A 25,558-nucleotide genomic window follows, 5' to 3' on the forward strand; every position below is an offset into this window, starting at 1 on the left:
AAATTAACAAGACTAAGAGTCTACAGCCACGCTTGCACCTTTGTGCGGCTGTACTTTTGAGCTTAATGCTAATATCAGCATGCTAACATGCTTACAATGACAATTCTAACACACTGATGTTTAACAGTTTACCATGTTAACCATATTAGATTAGCTAAAATACTAACATATGCAAATCAGCCGTAAACACAAAGTACAGCAGAGGGTGATGGAAGTGATGACCGTCCAACCCACAGACCACTGCCGTCCATAGAACCACATTGTTAGCCTGGCTAAACAGCTGAGTGCTGGTGGTTGTTTGCTTTTTAGTCTTACAATTTTAAATAAAACTGCACTGGAAGTAAGCACAATTATCTCGCAAACTGTCTGGAAAAATAAGACTGAATACACAGCTGAATATCAAGATGGCTCAGATTGCTGTCTCTGCCAAGAGGCCTTTGGAAGGCTCTGCTTTGATGGCAAAGCAGTTGTTGTAGTGCCTCCAAAATCACAATCAGCAAATCTCTCAGATGTGTAATTAAATATCTTTAATTGTGATCTGCTCTCTAGTGGCAGGCTCACTAATTAAAGCATATTAAACATATAACAATTAAGGTCAGATAAGGTGTGATGGTTGACTCTCTGGCATACAAGCAAAGACTGTTAAAAGTATTGTGGAAAAAAGGAGAGTAAATAAAAGTCTTGTTAATAGCTTTGATTTGCCCACCATGAAATAAACACATTTAAGGCCAATTAACAAGCCAAAGTGTAAACTTCCATTTAAAGTTATTTCCTCAAATCAGCAAACTTGTTTGTTTACAAAGACTCAGACAACTTTTCATCAAAAGCGTCTCTAAATTAAAATTTGTCCCAATGTGCTGCCTAATCCTGAGGATGCGTTACAGAAATAATTACCATGTGCATTTTGATCACATACCGTATGAGTCACTTGGAGGAGAGGAAATATTTGCCCATTGGATATAAGGAATGTTTGTAGCAATGTGACATTAATTTCTCAGCAGTGGCGGAAACGATCTTTGTGGAGTGCAAAGACATTTTACATAAAATATTCTACAGAGGCCATACAGTGGGGCTGATCAGCTCTATTATTGTAGAGAGTGCAATTTGGCTTGTGGTTGTTTTTTAATTCATCGTGGCTTCTTTTCATAAGGCAATTACAGTGACAGCCATCTTTTTGCAGTTAAATTTTGATATCAGACTGCATAGCAAATAATGTGGATGTTAAAACTCTGCAAAATGGTGAGCTTGCTTAGCATAAAGACTGGAACCAAGGGAAAACAGCTAGACTGACCTGGTCCAAAGGTAACATAAATTTGCCTACCAGCACCTCTAAAGTTCACTATTTCTTGGATGGGAGGAGTAACTTCCGGGAGCCACTGGTTGCCCGGCAACTGCTCCCGAGCAAGAAATAGTCCGGCACATAACCTGCCATAAAATGGCCACACTTTTATACGGATAAAACAAACAAGTTATGATGTGTTAAATGTCTTTAGTTTTTGACATAAAACATCTTACTTTGCTCTCCTATAGGAAAGTATAATAATATCTCATTTCCTTCCAGCATAGTTAAGGACCATTTAGCATGGCTGCACAGCAGTGTGGCAAAAGTCATCTTTCCAAAGCTTTAACACCATATGGACTTTGCTCACACCAGACAGGAGTCTTGCCAGGGCTTGCAACTTCTCCTGCTGAGAGAGTTGATATTGGCAGCATTGGATCAGGGACCATTGAGGCAGAAAGGCAATTTATGTGAAGTCCACTGAAGACTTTACATCTGTCAGACAGAAATGAAGCTGCATGAGCAGCATTAAATAACTACTGACAAATGCACACAAACACAGTATGATACACTTACAGAGACGCACTCTCCTTAGAGACCAAGTGAATACATCACATCCTGATGATGCCCCATCATTTTCCATTACGAGGTTTCTGTCCAATTAAGGAACATATCTCTGCTTGTGTGAGGTTTGGCACCCATGGGGAGGATAGAGGACAACATTTGGACTTGTTCTCCAAAGATAGCTGTTTTTTGAGTTTCTGAGACTTGTTCATTAACACTAATGAGAGCTGGGAATTCCACTGCGTCACCAAAGGCATCAATCGGAGAGGAATTTCATGGCCACTTTAATATCTGTGCTGTCATGCCGCCAGATGATGTTCTCAGTTTAGTTGTAGAAGTGTGAACGCTTCCCACAATTAAAAAAACACAGAGAACGAGGAATTTCCTGTAGCTAGTATCATCATCATGTTATCTTTAATGTAATAATCCCTGACACTACAATACCCTGAGCCTCTTTCTGATAAATCCTGTAACCAAAAGATTTCCTTAGGTTTTATCGCTACTAATTTAGTGGCTACATGACGTACTTGCTGAGAAAATGCTAAATGAGACATTGGTGAGCCTAGAAGGAATAAAAGCACTGTCGCCAATGAGACTTTTAATCACATACAGGTGAGACAATGGACATCTTTAGCAATTCGTTAGACCTAAGAGGGATCCCAAGTTCCTGACGATGTGCATTAAACTTTGGGCATGCATGAGTCTCCTTACATGAATATGACCTAAGGGTGCTATTAACATTCATCTTATGAAGCATTTCCTCACAGCAAGCCTTGTCAGGCTGCTTCCTTGCTCAATCCATCATCAGCATCGCTAAAGCAAGAACAAAGGCCAAGCTTCACTTACTCCTTTTCATCTTTTGATAGCTTTTGCGTTTCGTATTTCCACACAGTTTAGTGTCATTCCAGTGTTATAATATGACTCATTTATTACCTGAAGAAAAAACATCTAAAGTGACCCCCCCCATTCTAGGTGGATGTACTGAAGGCGGATATGGAGAGCGCCGAGTGGAAGATTTTGGAGAATTTGGTCCTGGAAGGAGTTCTGGACTCAGTGGGTCAGCTGCTGTTGGAGCTTCACCTGCACTGGGCGGGCTTTGAGGTGGGTGGCGATGACCCGTCCGTGGTGCGGTACTGGTTCAGCCTGCTCAAGGAGCTCGAACACGCCAACTTCCGCCTCTTCCATGTCCACAGCGACCCAGCCAAACCTCGCCTCTTTCTGCATAAGAATGTCCTCAACGCCAGCAGCGCTTACACTCTGAGCTGGGTGAACACAGAGTGGAAGCCTTGAGGGATGCCAGACTGATAGAAATCAAATAGGTGGAACCAAAAAAGAACTCCCATCTTGGCTGGAAAGGCCTCTGAATGGAAATATACAAGTTTGTGTAACACAGAGTTTAAAGTCTGAGCACAAATTCTTGCTAGAGCATGCTGCTCTTATCTGGCCTGACCTTTTTGCAAAGCTAAAATCCCTGCTCCTACTTATCCTCCTGCTCTTCCTCTCCTGGCCTGTAATGACCTCAGCCGTGTAAAGGAGCAGAGTAATTGCCCCCAGAGGCTCTCTGTGTTCTACCTCATAGTGGCTATGTTGTTGGCTGCAGGTCAGCCTCTGAGTCACAGTCACCCCTGTCATCATGGTCCTATCTGAACTTGGCCCACAGCCAGATTTCTACACAACCATTCCAGATTACAATAGTCTGCACAGGCCCAGAGACCACAGCCCATTCAATAGATGTGAATTAAAGGAAATGGATACATGATGTTAACGGGGGCAGGTAGAAAATAGAGCCTGCCTCATTGACAGTAAGTGAATATTTGTGGGAGCCCATCAGAGCTGCTTACACAAAAAGAGAATGAGCAGATGAATGTGGGTAATAACGGCAAAGAGATGGGATCGGCTCCGGAGGTGGAAGATGAGTGTCTGAATGAACAGATGCTTCCCTGCAGTTGAACCCTGATATGATTGTATGTAGAACACAATATGAGACAACTATGTGAAGAACCATGACAGCGTTCTGTGTATTTGCTGGATATTTGAATGAGGATGTGTGGGCGAGTGTGTGAGAAAAAGACAAAAAGAAAAGATGAACTCCAATTGTTTTTTTGCGTATTGCAGTTTCTTGGGTTATAATAGAAAACAACTACTGAGATCCACACAAAGAAGCATTTTGTATGTAACTGTCATTTCTTTTTCTCCTTCAGTGTTCTGCTGCTGTTCAATTGGCCTTACTCCATTATCGCCGCTGCAGCAGAACTTCATCAACAAACTTAATCTGAAAACATTACACTGGGCTGACAACCTCTAAAAATAATCCACATTCAAATAAGATCCAATTCATGTAATTTGCCAAATCCTTTGATGCAGCTTAATAAAGAAAGAGAAATAATTACCAGTTTCTCCTCATGATTTTGTGTTGAATAGAAACACCTTTTTCAGGGAAACAATGCTTCGTTTTCTTAAGAGGTAAAATTTACAGAATGTTTATTTCCACAAAAGGGATGGTCATACCATTGAAAATTAAGAATTTTTACCAAGGATTACAGAGGTATACCACACAGGACATTGCAAATTAAAATAACAAAACATTTATTTAAAAAAAGATGTCAAGGTACCCCCCTAATATGACTTTAGCAGTAGAAACCATTTTTAAAAGTTTGCTTGTATTCATCTTTGTACAGATAATACGTGAATACATACATACAAAAATACACTGCTACAATAAGACTGGATACCAGCCCTGTGGCTTTGACTCAAAGTTTTTCACAAAATCCATGGGACAAGTCCCTTTCCATCCTGAACCAGTTCAATTCTGTCCACCACTTTCCAGAACCCCCCTCCCCAAACAGACACACACCAGGGTAGATCTAGTCCCAGAGTTTGATTTGTCCATCCCAACCGCAGGTGATGACCTTGGAGGTTTCATGTGGATGCCACAGGGCACTGATGCACACCTTGTCATGAGCCTTGATCCTGTGGTAAAGCTTGGTGGTCTTCCAGTCCCAAATGTTCAGCTTTCCATCTGCATCTCCTGATACCACATAGCTGGTAGAAAGGAAGAGGTCCAAGAGAGAAAAAACAGAGAGAGGGAGGGAGGGAGAGGATGGGATGATTAGCACTTTGCTAAAAATGACTTCTGTTTCCACTTCACCTGCCAAAAGGTGGGAGTCAGATTTTTTGGTATTTTAGACCAGCCAGGAGTTGCAGTGTTGCCATGGATACTGAAAGGAAGCTACGGCACCTGCTCACAGACGTGGGTGGTTGTGGGTGAGAGGAAGGGAGAAAACAGGTCTTAATGGGTGTTTTGGCTAAAATTAGGGTGCTGGACTGTCCTAGTTAGCTCTCCTTATGAAGCTTATACATGAGATAATATGAAGAGGCTGTTTTCCACAGCTCTTCATCAACTGAAGGCATTTCAGAAAACAAGAGGAGAGCAGAGGTGTCTGTACATGTGTATCTTAATATATTGAGTATCTGTGTACTGCTCTCTGTCTTTAACCCGATTTCATTTACTGAAATAAAGTGATTCTTACATTTTGCTTTCTTTTGACACTTTCCACTCATTAACATAGTTCGAACCCTCTTCTCAAATAAACAAATCTCTTAATCTCTACAAACTTTTTTTAAATGTATCTGGTATACATAAATTATGCATATCAGTTCAAAACGAATCAACAATTATAAACTATTAATCAGCGCTGAGAAACTTGAGTAACAAAGTAAAGCCTTACCTCATGTCTGGAGAGAAGTCCACTTGGCAGGCATAGCCAGCCACCATGTGGCCTTTGAAGACTTTCTTCTTGTTCAGTCTGAAGCGGTTTTGGGCGCCAAAGATCAGAATCTGGTTGTCCATAGACTGGCATGCTAGCCATTTACCTGGGGTTAGAAAAAGGTAAACAGCATGAAGCTAACAGCTAATCTCAAGTGATGCTGCACAGCACCTTATTACTGCTGTAGTAACATGATCCAACATGCTTATAACATCACACTATCATGGTATGGAAAGTATTGGAGGCACAGTATAAAACATTTAAAGTAGGACCGTAGTTTGTATTAGCAGCAGTAATAATGTCACCAGTCAAACACATCAAAGCTTTAGAGGTTGTTACAACAGGTTTAAAAGTGCCTATTAGATAGCTAGTCTGTCTCATTAGCATGATTCTGTTCAGCCAAATGTTTAACAAGCAGCCACCAGTATCTTGGATGTAGTATCATGATGCTGCCTGCCACTGCTCTTATTATGCGCTAAACCTGGCAGAAACTCTGATCTAGTGGGACATCAAGTAGAGTCAAATATTTTAACAGGTACATAATAATTGGTGGAAATATGCCTCAAGGACAGAAATTGAACAAAAAACAAAAATGTGGAAATTTGAGTTTGAGTGATGACACTCCGAAAAAGGACATGAACTCATCATTCTGCCATCATTAAAATGGAAAGACTGAGGCAATTTAGAGGAAAATGAAAAGAGGTTTTTCATCAGTGACTGCTCAGTTGAGATCAACTTCACAGAGCGTTTCAGCCCCTGACACAACCTCAAAGTCACAACACACTGATAAGAGGCAGCGCTTCAGTGTCAAAGCATTACACGACTCGCTGCACTTCTTGAAAGGAAACATGATGGAAATTATTAATGTGGTATGAGAAAGAGATCTAGTGTTGGTGTGTGTGTGTTTCCTCTTCTTACATCCTCCCTCACAAAACAAATGAACAAGACACCATTGTCCACAAATGTCAAATGCAATAGGTGCAGGCGAATGAAAACAACTTGGCCAATTTCACCAGCGCACTCAGGCTCTGTCTCTTTCGTTAAGATGGCGAGAGACAGAGGAGAAAATAGGAGAGAGGCTGCGGACGCGTTGCCAAGGGGGGCTGGGTGCCATTTAGGCGTGAGAGAAAACTGAATGGGCTCCCACTGAGAACACATTCATTATTCACACGCTGAAGAGAAACAAACCATATTGGGACAAATAAAACCGCTGCCCAAAGGAAGGAAGAGACTAGGGAGAGTGCATGAATGGAAGAAATCAAATAAAGTAGGCAGAGAGAGAAGGAACAGATGAGGAGAGAAGAGCTGAGTTTGATGGTAGTTGAAGCTGATGGAGTGCAACAGGGAATTCCTGATTCAAACGGAAGCTTTACATTTGAAGAGGAAGACCCACCATAGTTCTGGTATTATTTTAGGTTTGTGCTGTTAGGCTACTGTGTCAGTAAATGGCTTCTTTACATCTACCACTCACATCTGTGGAAATTCAGCTGCGCAGTAGCAGGATTACTCTTCTCTTAAACTGCTGTCATCTCCCACTGTGTCACATGTCTGCATAATACTCATTTGCCCCAATCCTGATCTGACCACTTTCATATTATATTTCATAGCATCAGCTAAAAGCAATATTGATCAAATGTACAGCTACACAGTGCCTTTGGCAAGCCAAAATGACATATATTAGTAGTACAATTTAAAAAATGTGTTCAACACTTTGGAAAATATGCTCATTTGCTTTCTCGAGTTAAATGACAAGATCAATATAATTAACAAATTAACTCAGGGTTATGGGCCAGATGTTTTCTTGGCTGAGCGCAGTGACGTCACGGCAACCTCACAGTGATGACAAGACTTCAGGAAGACTTACATTTTGATAGAGCCTGGCTAGCTGTTTCCGCTGCTTCCAGTCTCTATGCTAAGCTAATTGTCTACTGCCTGAGCCTTCATATTTACCGTACATATATGAGAGTGGTATCAATCTACTCATGTAATTCTAAGCAAGCAAGTGAATAAGTGTATTATCCAAAATGTTGAACTATTCTTTTAACAAAGCTACATCACAGCTTTCATTTGATGTTTGAATATTTTATACATTGTCCTACAGTTTTTGTTTATTATCTGTGGAGGGAGGAATGTGTCTCTTCATCTCAAATGCACGCTGACACGTCATTAATTGAAACTGCTGGCTGCTGTGTGATCTACAGTTCACTCCCTCACAACACTGTGCATTAAGGAGACGTTAAAGTGTTTTAACAGAGCTCAATGGGCCATTTGTGACAGCTGGTGTACCCAGAGCAAACAAACAAAGGACTGGAAATGGATCAGGCTTTATACAGCTCATATCTATCAAACATGCCTGGATCTGGCCCAATCCCAATCCTGGTGACTGGCTCTGGACATCCACACACATACATTTATTCAGATGAACTGAATCTGCCTTGTTTTAATTCTTCTGAGTGACACTGGAAGGTATGAATTCAATCTGGCAACATGGGTTTATGCTCCCCAGAGTCCTCTGTACTGTGTGCCTGACTGTGTGTTTGAGAGTGTTTTGCCACGATTTAAATACTCACCATTGGGAGAGAGTGTCACAGCTGGCATAGAGTGCATACTGGGCTCAGCGATGTACTTGAAGTCCACAGGGATGTCCCTGAAAAAGGCACAAAGCGCCGTGAGTACATTTGAAGATGGGTTAAACACTGGATGAGAGAGCAACCTGAGCAGCCCCCAAAGCAAAAAGAACTCAAAAGAAAAACATTCACAAAGCTGTAGTTTGTTTACTATCGCATCTGCTTATGCCGTCTCAAAAATGCTTGTTACTAAAGAGAAAACAGCTATGGTGAAAAACCAGGCAGGATCACCATCACAGCTACAGTATGTAAATAACTCCATGCAATCTGAAAGGAGCTTTTGATGCTGCCCCGCCATCCAATTATTTATTAATCCCTTCTTCGCTCTTTCACCCAGCCTCCTGTTCTTTTATGCTCTGCTATGTCTCTCTGCGGAGAAAGGAAACTTGGCTATTTGATCTTAAGTGGTCTGCAGAAGATCATTCAAATCTACAGTGCTGCGTGTCTGCCGTGATGTACCCGGCTGATCGGTCAGACTTGCTGCAAACTAAGTGAATGAGTGTAATGTGTTTTTGCGCTTTACTTGTTATGCGTTTGCATCAAGTAAGTGCTAAAGAACAATAGTCATGTTCTCATCTTGCTATCTGCCTAAACTAAAGCCAGCTTCAAAGGCCGAAAGACAAGAGTTAAACGAAAAAATGCAAACCCTTGTACACATGAAACACTCTTAAATTCATGTGCGGGTGCATCATCAGACATGAAAGGGGCCCCATGGTTTGTCAGAGCCAATGTCCGTAGACAAGCCAAGCTAAACTCTGACAAGATAACAAAGCCATCAGATCTCTTCTGAGCTCCAGAAATAACCAGTGTGAACGCTCTGTTGTCTGGAGAGGGATGGGAGAGGAAGAAAGGAAAATACATGCCACACAATCTATACACTAGGGATGTTCATGAATAATAGATGATTGATTGTCGTTTACGGTGTTTCACGTCAATCAAGATAGGGGACAGAGATGAAAACAAAAGCAGCATTCTTGTATACTTTATACACAATATCTGCGGCGAGGGTCAAGTTAAGTTTTGTAATCAGACTGCAGGAAAAATGTCAAGAAGGAAACAAGAAAATGACTGAGCTTCTCTTACTGAGAAGGAAATGAAACTGTCTTTGTTTATTATTTGGAACTAATGTGAAAAGAAGATTTCACAAAACATAATTACTATTGACAGAAGACTAAATTTATTTTTCAGCCATTACTGGGAAATATATTTACATAAAGTTAAATTTGGGTTGGCAAGAGTCCTTTTAAAAAGGTTATAAAATGTCAGTTGGAAAACTGCTAAAAAGCAGTCTCCTTGCTACAGTATAAGCTCACTAAAGTACTTGGATGACATAGCAGTTCACTTTCTATCGCGTGTGATTCCAACAATGTCCTTCGCTTTGTCTCTGCTGTTTCTTCATTTTTCTCAATCCATCATCATCCCAAATGTCCCTCCAAGCCCACAGCTTCATCGCTCTCTGAACGGTGTCTTTATGATCAAGAACTAATTCCTCTTGCTGGAACAGTGCTGCCCATTTTATATTGATTGTAATCCTCCTCCAACACATACGCCTACTCTCCGCTCCCTGATGATAAACCTCTGCTAGATAAAGTAGTCTCCCCAGAAAACTTGTATGTGTGTGAAAATGAGGATAGAATTTGAATTGTGAGTAGGTGTTTGCACCGTGATGTGAATGACTTGGAGATTTTCTGGCTCACAATCTTTTCTATCCATCCGGCATTCCCTCACCCCGCCCCTCTCTGCCAGCCTCCGCTTCTATTCTGGAGATATGAGACTGTTCTGGTAAATTCAGCCTAATACTGCCATATAGCAGCTCTCACGAGGGGGGTTAGCTAGAGCCGAGAGCCAGGTGGTATCCGTGGGAGAAAGAGGGACAGTAAAGCTACTCTTTGGCCCAACATACCACTTGCCCATTCGCTCCCACGCTACACTAAAAAAGCTCATGGGAGACCCCCTCCCAAACAAGCATACATAGTACACTCTTGGGATATGGTTCTTTTGCTTCATGACGTTCTGTCTACGTTTTATTACGTCTTTCAGCTCTGACTTAAGGAGTGTGTGAAAAACATTTCTTTCACCAGTTAATCCCCATCTCTCATACTCTGGAGGAAAAAGAAGAGTTGAGAAGTTCTGACAAGGGGAAAGAAAAAAAACACACACACAAATGTTTGTCCTTGAATAAAAAGCCCCCCTTCCAAGAATCCACGGGAAGCTTCCTTTATCGGCTAGTTTTTAAATATTTATATATCTTCAAGCAACAACTACCAGAGTTTGTTTATCACCATAGTTCCCCTGGCCGATCTGCAAGCCACTCCTGGTGGTCTCTCTTGACTGGCCATTAAGCACAGACAAAGACTGCAGTAGGACATGTAATGACAATATCTAAAAATAAATATGCTTGTGGAAACCACAAGTGATGATGACTTTGTTAATGACACATGTGAGTTATTTCATAGGAGAGAAGGGGAGTTTTTAAAAAGGAAAATTTGTTTTAAACCTTATCTGACCTGCCAGTCCTTCCAAAAACTGAATTTGTGGAACCATTTCAAAATGCTTATTTATTAAAATATACAATTGGCAACAGGGCCCAGGCTCACAGGGGTTATTGCTGGAGCATTGTCAATGTACAATGTTAGCTCCAGGGGGAAAAAAGAAACTCCCGCTGTAACAGATGCATGTAAAGCAGGCAAACCGTGGCAGAGGCTGAGACTCAGAGCAGATTAGCAGCACAGCTGGGTGAGCTTTGTCCAAGATAGGGTCGTCTGGAGGTTTGTTGAGGTCTACTCTTCTTATTAACAGCTAATGAAAGGACGTCTTCAGAAGGCAGCACATGATATACTAATGATGTATTGTTTTTCTTCTTGTTGCGGAGGTTAGACAAAACACAAAGGCACTTGATTTCACCATGATGCACCTCAATGAGGCTGGAACACAGTAAAATGTTCATTGTGCTACCAAATCTCCTGCATTTGCACGTCAGATCACACCAAACGCTCTCTTCTCTATAACTCCTGATTGTTTTTCTTTTTTTAAATTCTGTTCCTCATCAGTTTTTAACCTTTATTTATGAAAAGTTGGTTGACCGAAAATGAACACTGAAAGTACTGTCTTCTGAATTTCTACAGGAAGCTGCCAAATACAACCACAGTCGTCCATAACTAAGTGTCAGTGTCGTCCACAACTCTAAATACGGTACAAGCAAATTCACTGCTTTAGCATTTCAGGCTATAGTCTGTACTTACCACTCCCAAACTCGAAGACTCTTGTCGTCCGAAGTGCTGACAAACCGACGATTCTCATCAACAAAGGTGATGGTGTTGACGGCTCCAAGGTGACGGTCGTACTCCTGAACCACCTCACCTGTCCTGATGTCCCACTGACAGGGAGACACACAAAGACAAAGGTGCAGAGAGCGAAACAGACAGAGAGGACATGTATGACATGTCACAACTAAATACAGTGGGTTATTAAAATGGATTGACAAACTGGTCTCACTGCACATTTCCTCACTGTAGCAAAACAAATCTAAGAAAATCACATAGTGGGAGTCTCACTGAGAGCAGTTTTAAATTGTGCTAATGCAATGCAGTGAAATGACTTGACTTCAATGGTGTGATGACAGCAATTAGCTATCAACCGGCAGGCCTCAGTCTTGAACATTATTTTTCTTGGAAAACATTATGCACACATTAAAATGTAAAGGAAAGACAACCACACAGAACCGGCCCCCAGGCAACAAATGAATAGGACGCATTTCTGTCCAAACAGATTTTACATCCAACTCTATTTATGCTCTTTTTTTTAATCTTAGCCTTCGGCTGCTCACAAGAGCAGCCATCTGTTCTTAAAACCCAGAAGAGAGCTGAGATGATTGAATATTAACCCTGATTATTGTGCCAGATATTTTGATAATGACTGCTGTTCATCTGGACAATCAGGGGACAAACTTTGTGCCTGTTACGTCAACAACTTGACATACTCTAATTAAAGACGCCACAGAATTAAATGAAAATAACAGTTCCTTAATAGTTGGTCCCAAACTCCACGTTTATGAATTGTGGACAATAGAGTAACATTACCAAATCAGATCTATACAGTCTATTTGTTCCATCAGCATGCTGCTGCTACAAAAATACCAATTTTCATGTGTAGAAGTTCAGGTTAGGTGTTCTAAAAACTGTTTACCTGACTGTATGATATCATAGTTATGGATTTCATACTTTTATCACAGATTGTTCTCTTCCCTTTGCCTCTCTTCTACCATAATGTTGCCCATGATTAATGACTTGCTCTAGTCCTGTCAGCCACTGAACCTCTAGCCACGCACACATGCACTAGTGCGAGACGATGAGACGGTATTGCATGCTCCTGTAGGCGCAGGAGGTGTAGACAGAAATTCATGTGTGCATCTGCTTGGTCAACTGGGGAATACACATGAAGTGATGGCGGGAGCTGAATCGAATTGTGCAGCGGATGACAACTTTACCTGAACAATCTTCTTATCGGACATGCCGGCAACAAAAAGGTTCTGCTTGTCCTCGTCTGGGTTGAATTTGACGCAGTATGGTACCTTCCTGTTGGTGAAGCGGGAGATACATTGGCCTGTGGAGAGGGGGGCAAATTGAAAGTCAGAGCTCCAGAATAATCCACAGTGGCTTTTCAGAAAGGTACACTCAAGTTTAAGGACAAAGACTACAACTTTCAAGGCGATATGCTCTGTCCCTGCAGGCAGGAACAGCTCAGCAGTAACACCGAAAAGTGAGTGTTTCTTTGTATTTATTCAGCAGAGGTGAATCACCAAAGGAAAGATGCTACCATTACTGCTAGAGCTGAGAGAACAGGACTGTAAACTGACTGCAACACCAAGAGGCCCTTAAAAAAAAGAATGAAGGCTTTTCACCAACATAATTTCTGTATTACATCCAGTGTTTAACTGCAAATACTAAAGTGACCCCCTACGCACCACAACTTTGTACAGCTGCAGGGAAGAAACAACTGCTGAAATTTATACTAAACAAACAACTGATAGTAGAAGTAAGGAACCCATTTCATTAAACTAACAGTAACTGTGTAGTAAATCAACTCTAACAGGAGTATTTGGATGATGTGCCTTCTAATGGGATCATGTAAGCAACAAGTGGGGGATTTAACTCTTGTCTGCCCTCTGCTGGATTGGCACTCTTGAGTTGAGGGGGGTGGAAATTGAGATGCATGAGCAGTAGGAACAGATAGCAGGCAGCCATGTGGCACCGGTGAGATCAGGGACCCAACCTTTTATTAACAGTTCACACTGACACACATAAAGGAGATCACTTGCTATTTGGTTACACAGAGACATTAATTTTATAGGCCTTACACTCCTGTCTGAAGATATGAAAGACATTTTACACAAATTGTGACTTTAATTCCTGTGTGAAGTTTAAAATTCAGTGCCATCATACAAACAGGCAAAACATGAAATCCCACAATGAAATGTGTCCCTGATATGAATGTGAGCTAGACGGTGTTTTTAAAAAAGTATTACACAACGCTTTTATATGTCACTTCTCATTATGTCTGCTCGACAAAGGCTGTGTCAGAGGTGTTGATTATATTTTTGAGGACATAGTTCGAATGATTGTGTGACTGTATTTTAATAAAAATCATATAAGACGTCATGTTAGATCTATTTGGGGACTAGTGTTGAATTGGCCTCTATATGAACAGAATACTGAATTCCTACAAATACAAACATCTGTAGGCAAATAACAATTAGGGAATATTCTATAAAGTGACAAAAAATAGTAACAAAAAATGCCCAACACAATTTCCTAAAGTCTTCATTTTTCTTGTTTTCAAAATCCAAAAACATTCTGTTTATCATCACTAAAGACAAAGAAAAGCAGCAAATCTGCAGATCTGAGAAGCTGGAACTGGGGAATGTTTAATATTTTTGCCTTTAAATAATTTAAATGATTAATCAATTATCAAAATGGATGAAAGTAGGTTTGCAACTAAATAGTGCATGTAAAAGGTAAATGAGTAACTAACTGGCTGAAGTGTATTTTAGACCTTCCAGAAAGACGCTTGCATGTTCTGCAGAGAAATGTTTGATTCAATTATACATGGAAGCCGAGGTCACAATTATCAGATGGCTTGTGAGATCAAGGTTATATTAGATTGCACATACAGTATGCCATAATGCCCCCCCCATATACACCATCTAAGAGTACTGCTGAGATAGAATTCCTACTCACAGAATATCTGTGATTAAAATACTGAATATCTAATTTGTTCTTCAGTATGCCCTCCCTGAGACATTCACATAGACGTACTGCATAAATGAGATATTCATGTGGAGTACATCTCTTTTGATTCAGTAATTTTGAAGAACACAACAAGCGGCTATGTGAACAATAGATACGAGTCTGATGATATCAGAGTGGTGGAGCCTACCTGTCTCAGAGTCCCAGAGTTTGAGGTAGCGGTCATAGGCAGCGCTGAGGAACTGGGTCCCACTGTTGTTGAAGCAAATGTCTCGCACGGCTTTGCTGTGGCCTAACATAAGCAGGGGAAATTTACACATATATTACAAAGAAATAAATAAGTATTCACTCAAATGTTCCCCATGTCTCCCCCCAGCTGCCTTCCTTTGATACCCAATTCATTTGAGGAATGTGAAATCTGGTTAAGGGAAATAAGGGATGTTGAGGAAGAAAGGCGATGTGGGCTGTGGGAGACGAGGGAAATGGAATCTTTAAATGAGCTTGGAAGAGGAAAGAGGAGGAGAAAGAAAAAAAATGACATGCTCCATCTGTCTTTTCAAGTGTTCTCCACCTTCTCTTATTCTCTTCCTAAACCCAATCTATGCAACCCTTTGGCTCTTTCTCATACCGTGTAGGTGATGCGAGGTCCCTGTGGGCTCTGAGCACGCAGATGCCTCCCTTGTTAAAACTGCCTTTTATCAGGGCTACACTGTTTACATGGCGATAACAGAGCCCACTGAGGCTAAGTGTCTGCTTGCTGGCATGCTTAAGGCAACGCCGCTTCTGCAGGAAGCCTTGATGGTGTATGTGTCTGTGTGTGTACAGGACAGTACAGATACACAAACTACTGAAAGCAGGGCACATGTCATCAAATATACCGTTTGTCCTGGACTGCATCCAAACATGAAAATACACACATGATATGAATGCCCATTCATGTACATCCCCCGAGCTAATATATTCTTAACTGTTTCTTGCTTGATAATTCTGACAAGCTCCATGAGCTGACAAACAAATTTCCTATTACAGTGTCTGGTTTAATTACAGATTAAACGCAACATTGAGTAGTTTCTTCGAAATCAAAAATAATTCCATTGTATTTCTTTGTTTTCTTAATACGTCAGAGAAGAATAAAAAAATAAAGAAAATGGAATAATGTATTATATTGTTGTAGAGAAAAGTAAATGTACACGACAGCAGATGATGGAACTGACAGCACAACAGTAACACCAAAGTGAAAACCTAATATGCTCTCCACAACATAGCTGTATACTTCCAACACTCCTCTGATGAAAATAATTATCATCATCATAATCTGCAGCTCTGCTGTTTCTCTAACTCACAAACCTCTCTGCCAGTCATTCTCTGTCAGTTTATTCACTCCTAAACTGTGCTCCCCCTTCCTGTACACCAACTCCTCTCCGTGTCTTGTGGCCTCCCTCGCCCCTCGTGCCCCTGTGTTGCTGAATTATGCATATTCTGTGAAGGAGCTGACAAGCAGAACCACAGCTGCAAACAATCTCTATTCAGACAGCGTGCTGTCTCTGGGAAGAGTGCAAGAGTGACCTGCACGCATTAGCCTACACCCCCCCCCAGACCCCACCTACTCTAAAAAAATAAAACTACACACTTTCTATCAATGGTAAGCGGGCGTGTCATTAGTGTTCCAGTAATGCTGACCTCAGTCTGTCACTGCTGTGTATTTCCCAAAAGGCTGCATGCATTTCAGACCTTAAGCATATTTCATGTCAGCATGTTTGCTGATAATCCATTTTGTTTATAACATGTTATACTTTGGTGGTGAATTTCATAATATTCCAATACCATTATATACTATTAATATTCATCAAAGTTTACCAAATCAAAATTTAAGATCACTTACCAATAAACGTCCTCACACATCTCCTCTCGGCGTACACTTCCCACAGCTGTGGAGAGAAGGAGATTAAACTACAAGTGATCACAAATTTGTGACACTACATCAAGCCAGCAGAAAAAATCTAATGATCACTAAATTGGTGTGTTAACACAGGCAAAATTGCAGGTTTAATAACAAAATTAGGCTCTGCTTTTGGTCTTGATCACCACAGTAGGTGCAAGCTAGCCAGCCAAACCAGCCTTGTTTACAGCCCCCCTGGCATGAATAGATTTTACTTCATGCTTTGTACTGTTTTACAATACGGTGCATCAGGCAGATTGTAGGGGTTAGCTTTGAATCTTCTCAAAAGCAGCTCGGAACAATAAAACTTTCAAACTCTAACTGCATCTTTGAAAAACACAAAACAAGTGAGTGTATATTCATTCATAAGCTTCTGTGAGGATTTGTGGCACAACGTTGTGATTATTTACCTTGATCTTACAGTCCATGGAGCAGGAGAGCAGCAGATGACCAGAGCTAGGAAACAGTCGGATAGCACTGACACCCTGGAAAATATACAGAGGAGAAACTGATCATTTCTAACCATTCTACTTATCATGAGTATGCTAATCAGTGCTACAGGTCCAAGAACATTTGGTGCAGCAATACAGTTTTTGTAAAAAATGTTTTATATTTTATGATAATATTTTGGCCAGCCTTGTGAAACATAAAGTTGAGTTAGAAGAGACAGAGGCACAATCCCTATGCTCTTACTACAGGAGCAGACAAGCCTTTTTTTAAACAGTGTGCAGAATGAGCAAAAAGTGTGTTAGCAAATGTTTAATTACTATGTAAACATTTGTATAGATATTCCAAATCATGCGATATCACATTTGGCTGTACTGTTTAATGTTATAAAGCCACAGTTCTGTAAATCTTGATGCTTAACATGTGCGTCTGCTTGGACCATACCAATAGCCTCATGGCTATGGTTTATATTATTGCTCATATGTCCATTTTTGAGACACCTTCAAAACCAATTTTTACTGCAGTGCTATATTTACAATAGACTAAAGGAGCCCACGGTTGACTGTTAAAAAGAAAAGGCTGCAATCCATTTGAATTTTTCACATACAAAAGTACCGTGTTTGTTCATGCTATTGACTTAATTTGGACACGACCAGGCTATCGATATTAAAGCAGTTTATAACGGGAGATATCAGCTGCATCATAATGCAACCAGGCCAGGTAGAGTGTGTGCAGAGCATGCTGCCTCTGTAATAGTTATAGAAATTATAATGACTTTCAAGTTACCAAACTTTCTCCAAAAAATGTCGAAAACTTTAGTGACACCGTATGGGCCATCCTCCATCTATTATCTCAACATCAGCACTTCCACTCGCTTATTATCTTTTCAAACCTCTTTGTATTTCACATTAGACTCTGAAGACTGTAACTTCCTGCACAAAGTGGATAGAAGCCAATTTAAGACATGAGTGATTTCTCTCTCCCTGAAGCACACTGGCAAATCTAAGGCTTGAATCAGATCTTTCTTGGAATAACCCAGTGTTTGCCTTTATATTTGAATTATAAAGGCGTGTTTCGAATGAGACAGAATAATCTTGGATGTCAGGGACAAGCTGACTGTTATCATTTTATTTAAAAGTACCCTGGAGGTTTTTACCGACTGCCTCAGAAATTCTTACAAGGACTGCATAATAGAATATTCTCTACACAGACACAGACACCTGTGTGACTCTGCTCTCATTTTGTATTTCAGAGTTATTTTAAAATAACACTACAATACTAAAACTTACCATCAGCAAAGCCTACATAGAGAATACAGCTGCAAGATTTTTTAACTGGTACATAAAAGGGACAATTAGTGTACACAAAGACACACAAATGATCAATGTCCCCTCCCACTGACCTTGGTGTGTCCAGACCAGACATGAATCTGTTTCTTAGGTAGGTAGCACTTGTCTGGAGCTTCCGCAGAACGCAGGTTTATGCCCACATCCTGTGGGATGTGGAGGTAGGACCTGCCCTGGTAATCATACATGTCTTTAACTGTGGGGGGGGGGGGGCACAGAGACAAATATCATGTAAAGGAAATCCTGCAGCATTGGGATACATGTACAAGGAAACTGTCAGCTGCCCTTAGCATTTTTGCCAGAGGTTTCTTGTGGGATTAATTAAATCCTTGACCAGCAAGGGTACATGTGGCTTCAGAGACAAGAGTCTTAACACAGTATCATAACTGGACACATGGAAGACCTTGAAAGGACGATGTGTGATACGATCAAATTTAACAGTACTTTCAATCTCAATTTTTAAGATAAAATGGACCAACGGTCTTTTAAGGTTCAATCCCAAAAGAAATACTGTGCACACTCTACTCACAATACAAACTATGATTACAAAATTATAATAAAGAGTAAATCATTTAATTGAGTGTCATAGCCATTCAAATGTGAAATTAGACAGGACCACAGTACCATGGAGAATGGTCTTCTCCTCCGCAGGAGCATCTTCCTCGTTCCTTCCCTTCTTCTGCCTCTTGGCTGTGATCTCATCCAGCTCTTTCTGTTCTTCCTGTAAAATAAAATGAATCAATAAACCCGATAATTACCAAACAGATTTGATCTGGGATACAGTGCTGAAGACAGACTGCCCTGGTGCAGAGGGGATTACTCAGGCCTTTTAATTTTCACTGAGAGCAGATGGTTGTGTGGGTGGGTGGGTGGGTGGGGTCACTCAGCCACTGGTAAGCAGCATGTGCCCCACTATGTGTCTCATCTACAAATGTTCAGTACACCACCGGATTACAACGTTTTAATACAGAATGCATACCCACATGATGCCTCTCAAAGGGCTACAGTTGAGTACTGCAAGTGAATGGTTTTATACCGTGTCGAAAGCTGTTCAGGTTGATGCGATCAGTGAATGAAACCCCATATTACTGATTCTATTGAAACAACAACACAAAACTATGCTTTTAGAAATGAATTATTTGCATCATGTTTAATGCCATGAATGCTAATTTGACATAAATACAAAGGCACTTACAGATTCAACCTATTTGTGATAGCTGTGTATGTCATACTGCCCAACAGTAATCCTTCCAGTCTAAACCTGGAGGGTGCTGTGTTCTTGCCTTACTACCACATTAAGTAGTAAGTTAAGATTAATTATGTGAAGAACCGACAACCACAAACACTCAGCATATATTGAACAAGGCCTTACTTCTGATGGTTTGGCCACATCTTTCTCATCAGCATATTTCGCCCATGGTCCAAGGAAGTTGTCGACCTCCTCTGCATCTCCACCTTTGACCTTTTTCCTTTTTTCTGACTTCTTCTGTCCGCTCTCAAACACAGTTAGCCCTGGAGGAAGAGTCGCTAGACCTTATGATACTGAATCTCCCTTGAAACAATGCTTCATACAACATTCATACATCTGATTCTGATTCTGATAAGACTTACTAAATAAAGGCTGATTTACACGTTGAAATGCAGACAAACACAATAGAAATAAGGCATGTTACATGATTACCTTTATTTTTCTCAGCCTCATCCACTGCACCAATGTAACTATTAGAGGATACCTGGTGTGTGTCGACTGATGGATCCAAAGCATAACCTATTAGCAGAGTAGAGAGATGTGTAAAAAGGTCATTAAAATTCAAAGAGAGTCAATACATTGACGGGATCATTTAAGCCCATCACAGAGGTCACAGATGAGCTTACCATAGGTGGAAAAGGTCCTCCTTTGCTGTTCAAACATAAAGTCGTTGAGGTGAGCAGGTTCTGCATAGCCAGATAACATGTTCCTGGGGGCAGCCATCTGCTGGCTTTTAAATGGGTTCACAGGCCCAAACTAAGAGGAAGCAACACAAAAGCATGCCTGTCTTCAACAACAGACTTTCTGATTTGCTAGAGGCATTCAGTATTTCATTTCACTCAGCTAGAACAATCGTATAAGCTTTCTAAAGCAGGAAAAGACAACAGACTATATGCATATATTACATTAAGCAAATTATTGCTAGAAGCCTAGCCTCATATGACAGTATCCATTATAGCTCTAACGTTATTAGTTCTAAAACTTACCTCTGGTGCAAACATGGTCTCAAATGTCGGGTTGTAAGTGACTTCTTTCAATGAAGGGTCCAGGTGTGTGCCGGTCTCAACAGACTCCTAAAATTAAGATGTACACATCAGCAAGCGGACTTACTACCAATACAATGACAAGTTGCTGTTTGATGTATCAAATGATAAAAAAAAATGGAAAAAAGCATTATACCTAAGGTGATATCTTTGATAAAACGTTATAACGTCAGACTTAAACAACATATCCTTCTGCTCGACTCTCAATGTTTCCCGCTAACCGCTAGTTGAATTTGGTAACGATCCCAACAATTAACGCAATACATGAAATAATTAACGTTACTCACTCAGAATCTCACGTTATCCTTTAAAGCCGTATATATTAATAATATATTTGAGCATAGTGCGTGTAACAATATCTAACTTTGACAATTAATTATAACGTTAAGCTAACGCTAGCTAGCTTGGTTAGCTTACCTTAACGGCGACCTCGGGAGCAGAATTGAGAGCAGACAAAGACATCGTTTGTCCAGAGGGCAGAGGTTTAAGGTGAGCTGTGGCGTCCGGGCCCACTTGGTCCACTTTCTCAACATTGGTATTAGATTGCGACTCATTTTCTGAATCAGAATCGCTACCGTACGAAACGAGGGAAGTTACGGCGGCAGACATCTTGGATGTTGTGAATTCGCCGGAAACAAGAAGGCGGTACTTCCGTTGTGACCAAAATAAAAAGAAAGAAAGAAAAAATAAGAGAGAAAGGTTCGTGGATTTACCCACTCAGGACCTCAGGACATGATAATGAATGACAAAAAAAATTACATGTACTCAGGATTAGCAATACATTTCATTATTTAACAATACTAGAGCGGATTAGTTAATAAATCAATTCGTTCATACACAGAAAATGAACTGCCAACTATTTAGATAATCGATCATTTAATAATTTTAACATTTTAAACATTTTCTGTTTCCTTCTTCTCAAATGTGAGGATCTGCTTCTTTTCGTTACCACCTCTTACTGAATTGAATATGTTTGGGTTCTGGGCTGCACTTTGAAGATGTCACCACCTGGAAAATAATATATATTTAAAATATTTGAACTGTTATATTGAAATTCCTTGTAATGTATGTTACTTGGCAATAAACAGTTTCTGATTCTGATTCTGATTCTGAAATATATTTCACATATTAATCTATGATGAAAATAATCGTTGGTTGCACCCATAAACAGCAGGGTCTCCTATGTCTATGGTGGTCAGATCCTTGACCTTTTTATATCTAACAGCAAATATGTATAATTTCAACATCTGAAACGATTAACGAGCGAAGAGGAACACACTGTAAACTTTCGCTGATTTGTTATGTAGTCAGTATCATCAAATCATTGCGCAGGAGGTCGATTAATTGTGTAATGATATGATTTTTATGTACAGTGAGGGTTGGAATAATCAAATCGATTTCCTTCCATGAAATCGATTGAACAGCACAACATGACGGTTTGAGATAACTAGCCAATACTGCGAGCGCGCACGTTGTCCGCGAGCCTCCCACGAGTACAGGAGCAGTTGCATGGAACGCCTTCTCGCGCCCCAACAATAGAGTGGTAAGTACCATTATCACAGATAAAAATGGGGACGTTTTCTTGCGAATAAACGTCGTTTCACAGCCGGTACTTTGGAAGAACATCTTTTTCGCATGTGTGTAAAACTGACGGATATTTTTTTTGTTACGAAACCTGTTGTTAGCTTCACCGGACCACGCTTAATGCCAATTCCACAAATATCTACCGCGAGATTCCCTTCGGAAAAAGGTGCCTGGATTCTTCTCCGCCGCCGCCTCTTCCAGCAGGAGTACATTTGATATCAGAGACAGTACAATCATGGATCCGACCCGGGGATTTAAATTCTTGGACACGGTGGCATGCTCTGCTGCTCAGTAAGGATGGAAAGAAAATAAGAGGAATTTTGACAAACGTATCAGGTAATGTTTTGAACACTGTACTGAAGTCAGATTTTCTGACTTAAAAATGAGACTTTAGTAACGTTATGTTAATGTTATCGCACCACACCACAGCAGCAACAAACTGCCTTAAAACCGAGTCACCATGTTGTAACATTAGCCTTAAACTGGAGCTGCCTGACTAATAACGGTCTTGGTAATTCAACACTGCCTGACCATCACTGACTGCCACATTAACCCAGTACACAGGTGACAAATGTGGCAATGTTGACAACATTAGGACTGCAAAGTGGTCAAAATCTTTAAAAGAACACATCGTATGTTTATTAATGAATAAATAAACGACACATTTGTAACGGGACTGCGTGAAAGGTGATAAATTGCAAAGCTCCACATCTGCATGAGCTCCCGCAGCAGCGTCTTGACATATCCAGTCTTAGGAATATCATGTTGGTGAGAAACCGGAGAGCAAATGTTTGCAATGCCCCGAAAATAACAGAACGTTATAGAAACATGCCACGTATCTCATCTTTTAAGTTTTTTAATTTGGGTTGTAGAGTTCCAGGTTGGTACAGTATGATCATGCGAACCGCTGGCATCGGCACGACCTGATTTAATTTTCCCACTAAGAATGCATCGACTTGACTCAGAGAGGATAGGGGCTGGGGTCTATTCCAGCCAGCTTGGTTTGCAGTCATGGGGGATGGTAGCCTTCAACCCAGTGAAAATCATGCTTTGTGAAATTCGAAACCTTCTTTGTACTACTTCAAGTGCAGTAAGAAAAGTGGGCACAGGGAACAGTGTCCTTTTGGGACTGTTGTGATCAGCTTTTATATCTGATGACAGCTTGAAGATATTCGATGCATTGCATGATGCCAGCTCATGGGGTGCTGTGTGGTATAGGGCTTACATTAAACTGACCATATTTTCTGCAGCTTGTCCATTTAAACCCAACCAAGGATAGAGTGTTGAGATGCTGCAGGAAACATTTTTGTCTACAGTGAACATAGCAAGCAACATATTTCATTTCATTTCTCAAAATGCAGTAGTAAAGTAAGAGCAGCCTGTGGTGGAAATTTGTGTGAAGATTTATGGTTGGTGATGAATGAAACATCAGCTGCAGAGCCATTGATAAAAGTCTATGTACGCTTCTGTGCCTGCCGCTTTTGACAATAGATAAGTGGGGTCAGTTTGTGCCTCTGATGTATTCAAATTATATTCAAATGTAATGATAATACACCTGGGCTAAGTGTGGTGTAGATGCAGCATTGACTGCATGTGTTGTATATGTGTATGAGCTAAAGGATACTTATTTGTTTACTTTATAATGAGGTTAAAGACTTTCCTCAGGTCAGATCTTTATTGTCTCACAAAAGGAAATTCAGAAGTCCAGACACCATGTCAGTATCAACAAAGAGAAAGGGCTGATTCTTAAAAATAAAGTTAGCCACACAGCTCTATACACCTACACTGTCTGGACCATGATACAATGAAATGCATAGAGGAGATATTCATTGATTTGATTAGAAGTAGATAAATAATTGAAATCAAGATATTTTGATACATGGAATCTGTACAAAATGTGTACACTTTCCAGATAAGCCTTGATTATTTATGCTGAAAAATATATAGGTTACTGTATGTGACAGCAGCTCTGGCTCCTTGGACAAAATAGTCTGAGGGCCCTTGCAGCTGTTAAATGTATCAGTCTACAACAGTGGCGCCCAAACTATCACATGACTGAGTGGAAGCTATAGGCTAAGTTTCACAACAGCTCAGAGGGAGCATATACGTACACAAAATAGTTACCATATTGGCTGAATTTAAAGTTGCCTTCAAGACATAATCCAGTGTCTCTCCCTAAAATTACATTTACAGAACCAGTGATTAAACTCACCCTCGCTCAGCTCTGAGTGGATGTATGCCTGCTGTGGTCCCATCACTGCTATTGTTTTGTTTGAGGCAAGTTTCTTCCCAAGTGAGTTACCTCCTGGGCTTTTGTTATTATACGTGATATTTTTGAGCTCGCAGGAAAACATTAAACACAGGTGAAAAGTAGGAAAGTTGAAGGGTCTATCTTTATAACCTGCTCTTTGATATGTGAGTCCATATAATAGCGCTCGGTGTACCAGATAAATGGCCTTACCTACAGGTGTATTCCCAGAATAGATCAGAAAATATTGCGATGGTTTTATCTGATGCTGTTTGTGAACTCTTTGCTGCAAGGGATGACATTCCTGCACGGTTTGCAGTTCTCATGTTTTTCTCTGTGTTTCAGAGGCCCTCGTGATAGAAGTGCTTTGGCATGCCTCCTGCGGAGGCTTTTGGACCTCTCTTATTTGTTGACATTGCTCTGATCCTTTGCCAGTCTCTGGTTTTCTCATGCTAGCAAGAAGAATATCTCTTTCTGTAGCTCTCTTTTGTCTCTACAGAGGTGGAGAAGGGTGATAGGAGGACACACAGAATAACATAGGGCATAATGACAGTATATGTAGAGAGAGAAAGGAAAAGAGATGAGAGTAAAATGAGTGATGACTGCCTGGCATGAGGAGGAGGTGGGAAGGAGGTGGGCCAGGGATTCTGGGAAAGGCAGAGAGAGAGAAAATGTATGTGTGTGTGCAATGTGCAACGCCTCTTTACGTGCCATTTAGTGGAGCCACAGACAGACCTCCTATCTCCCAGCTGTTAGGATGCTCCAGAGGCGACACACAGCAGCTATTGTTCTTCCTCTTGGCCAGGCCCACAGCTCTATAATACTGCTTCTGTCCCTGGTCCGAACTAGCCTGACAGAGGGACACCAGGGCTCAGTTAGCCTGTCTGACTGGTGCTCCTTGTGTCTTACTGCCGCTGCCTCCACCACCTCCTTCACTGCTTTGTCCATATATCTGTCCACCCTTGGTTGAGAGTTTTTGCTCTCTCTCTGACAGAGTTTACAGTTACTGTGTGTCTGTATCTCTTTCCCCTTTTCTTTTCCCTTTTTAACCCACTTTTTTCATTCTCCTTCTTGCATGTTCCATTACGCTTCTCTACAGCTTCAGGGATAGGAGTTGTCAAAGTGTGCCTAACCTTATCATAACACTTTGTGTTTTGTGTTACAGCAGATATTATTTGCTTTTTTTTTATCTTACTCTGGAGCAAAGGTAGAACAACATT

At 40.8% G+C, this 25,558-nt stretch overlaps 2 protein-coding genes across 3 annotated transcripts in view; one reads left to right on the top strand and one right to left on the bottom strand.

The window, feature by feature from the left end:
* mettl24 (methyltransferase like 24) overlaps window positions 1–4,219 on the top strand; it is a 34,029-nt gene extending 29,810 nt beyond the window's left edge. For both annotated transcript variants that reach the window (XM_070925942.1, XM_070925943.1), the window contains one exon: window positions 2,816–4,219. In XM_070925942.1, the coding sequence (XP_070782043.1) occupies window positions 2,816–3,133 (318 nt within the window). In that variant the 3' untranslated portion in view covers window positions 3,134–4,219. The remainder of the gene's footprint in view (window positions 1–2,815) is intronic.
* cdc40 (cell division cycle 40 homolog (S. cerevisiae)) lies at window positions 3,954–21,115 on the bottom strand. The gene is made up of 15 exons (XM_070925941.1): window positions 20,924–21,115; window positions 20,450–20,536; window positions 20,090–20,219; window positions 19,896–19,982; window positions 19,587–19,726; window positions 18,839–18,935; window positions 18,271–18,410; window positions 16,832–16,906; window positions 16,365–16,410; window positions 14,673–14,774; window positions 12,724–12,839; window positions 11,480–11,613; window positions 8,181–8,257; window positions 5,572–5,716; window positions 3,954–4,885 (listed from the first exon to the last, which is right to left on the bottom strand). The coding sequence occupies exons 1-15, from the start codon at window positions 21,113–21,115 to the stop codon at window positions 4,708–4,710; spliced, it is 1,746 nt and encodes a 581-aa protein (XP_070782042.1). The 3' UTR covers window positions 3,954–4,707.
* Between the last annotated feature and the right edge of the window lie 4,443 nt (window positions 21,116–25,558).

This window comes from Enoplosus armatus, chromosome 19 (assembly GCF_043641665.1).
Source record: "Enoplosus armatus isolate fEnoArm2 chromosome 19, fEnoArm2.hap1, whole genome shotgun sequence".
Lineage (NCBI taxonomy): Eukaryota > Metazoa > Chordata > Actinopteri > Centrarchiformes > Enoplosidae > Enoplosus > Enoplosus armatus.

What these genes read in the sequence shown, in the direction of transcription:
- cdc40 (XM_070925941.1), bottom strand. Translation starts at nt 21,115, where the DNA reads ATGTCTGCCGCCGTAACTTCCCTCGTTTCGTACGGTAGCGATTCTGAT. An exon ending in GAGGACCTTTTCCACCTATG is followed by an intron (nt 19,983 to 20,089) that starts GTAAGCTCATCT and finishes CTCTGCTAATAG; the next exon opens with GTTATGCTTTGGATCCATCA. An exon ending in ATGTGGCCAAACCATCAGAA is followed by an intron (nt 18,936 to 19,586) that starts GTAAGGCCTTGT and finishes TTTATTTTACAG; the next exon opens with GAAGAACAGAAAGAGCTGGA.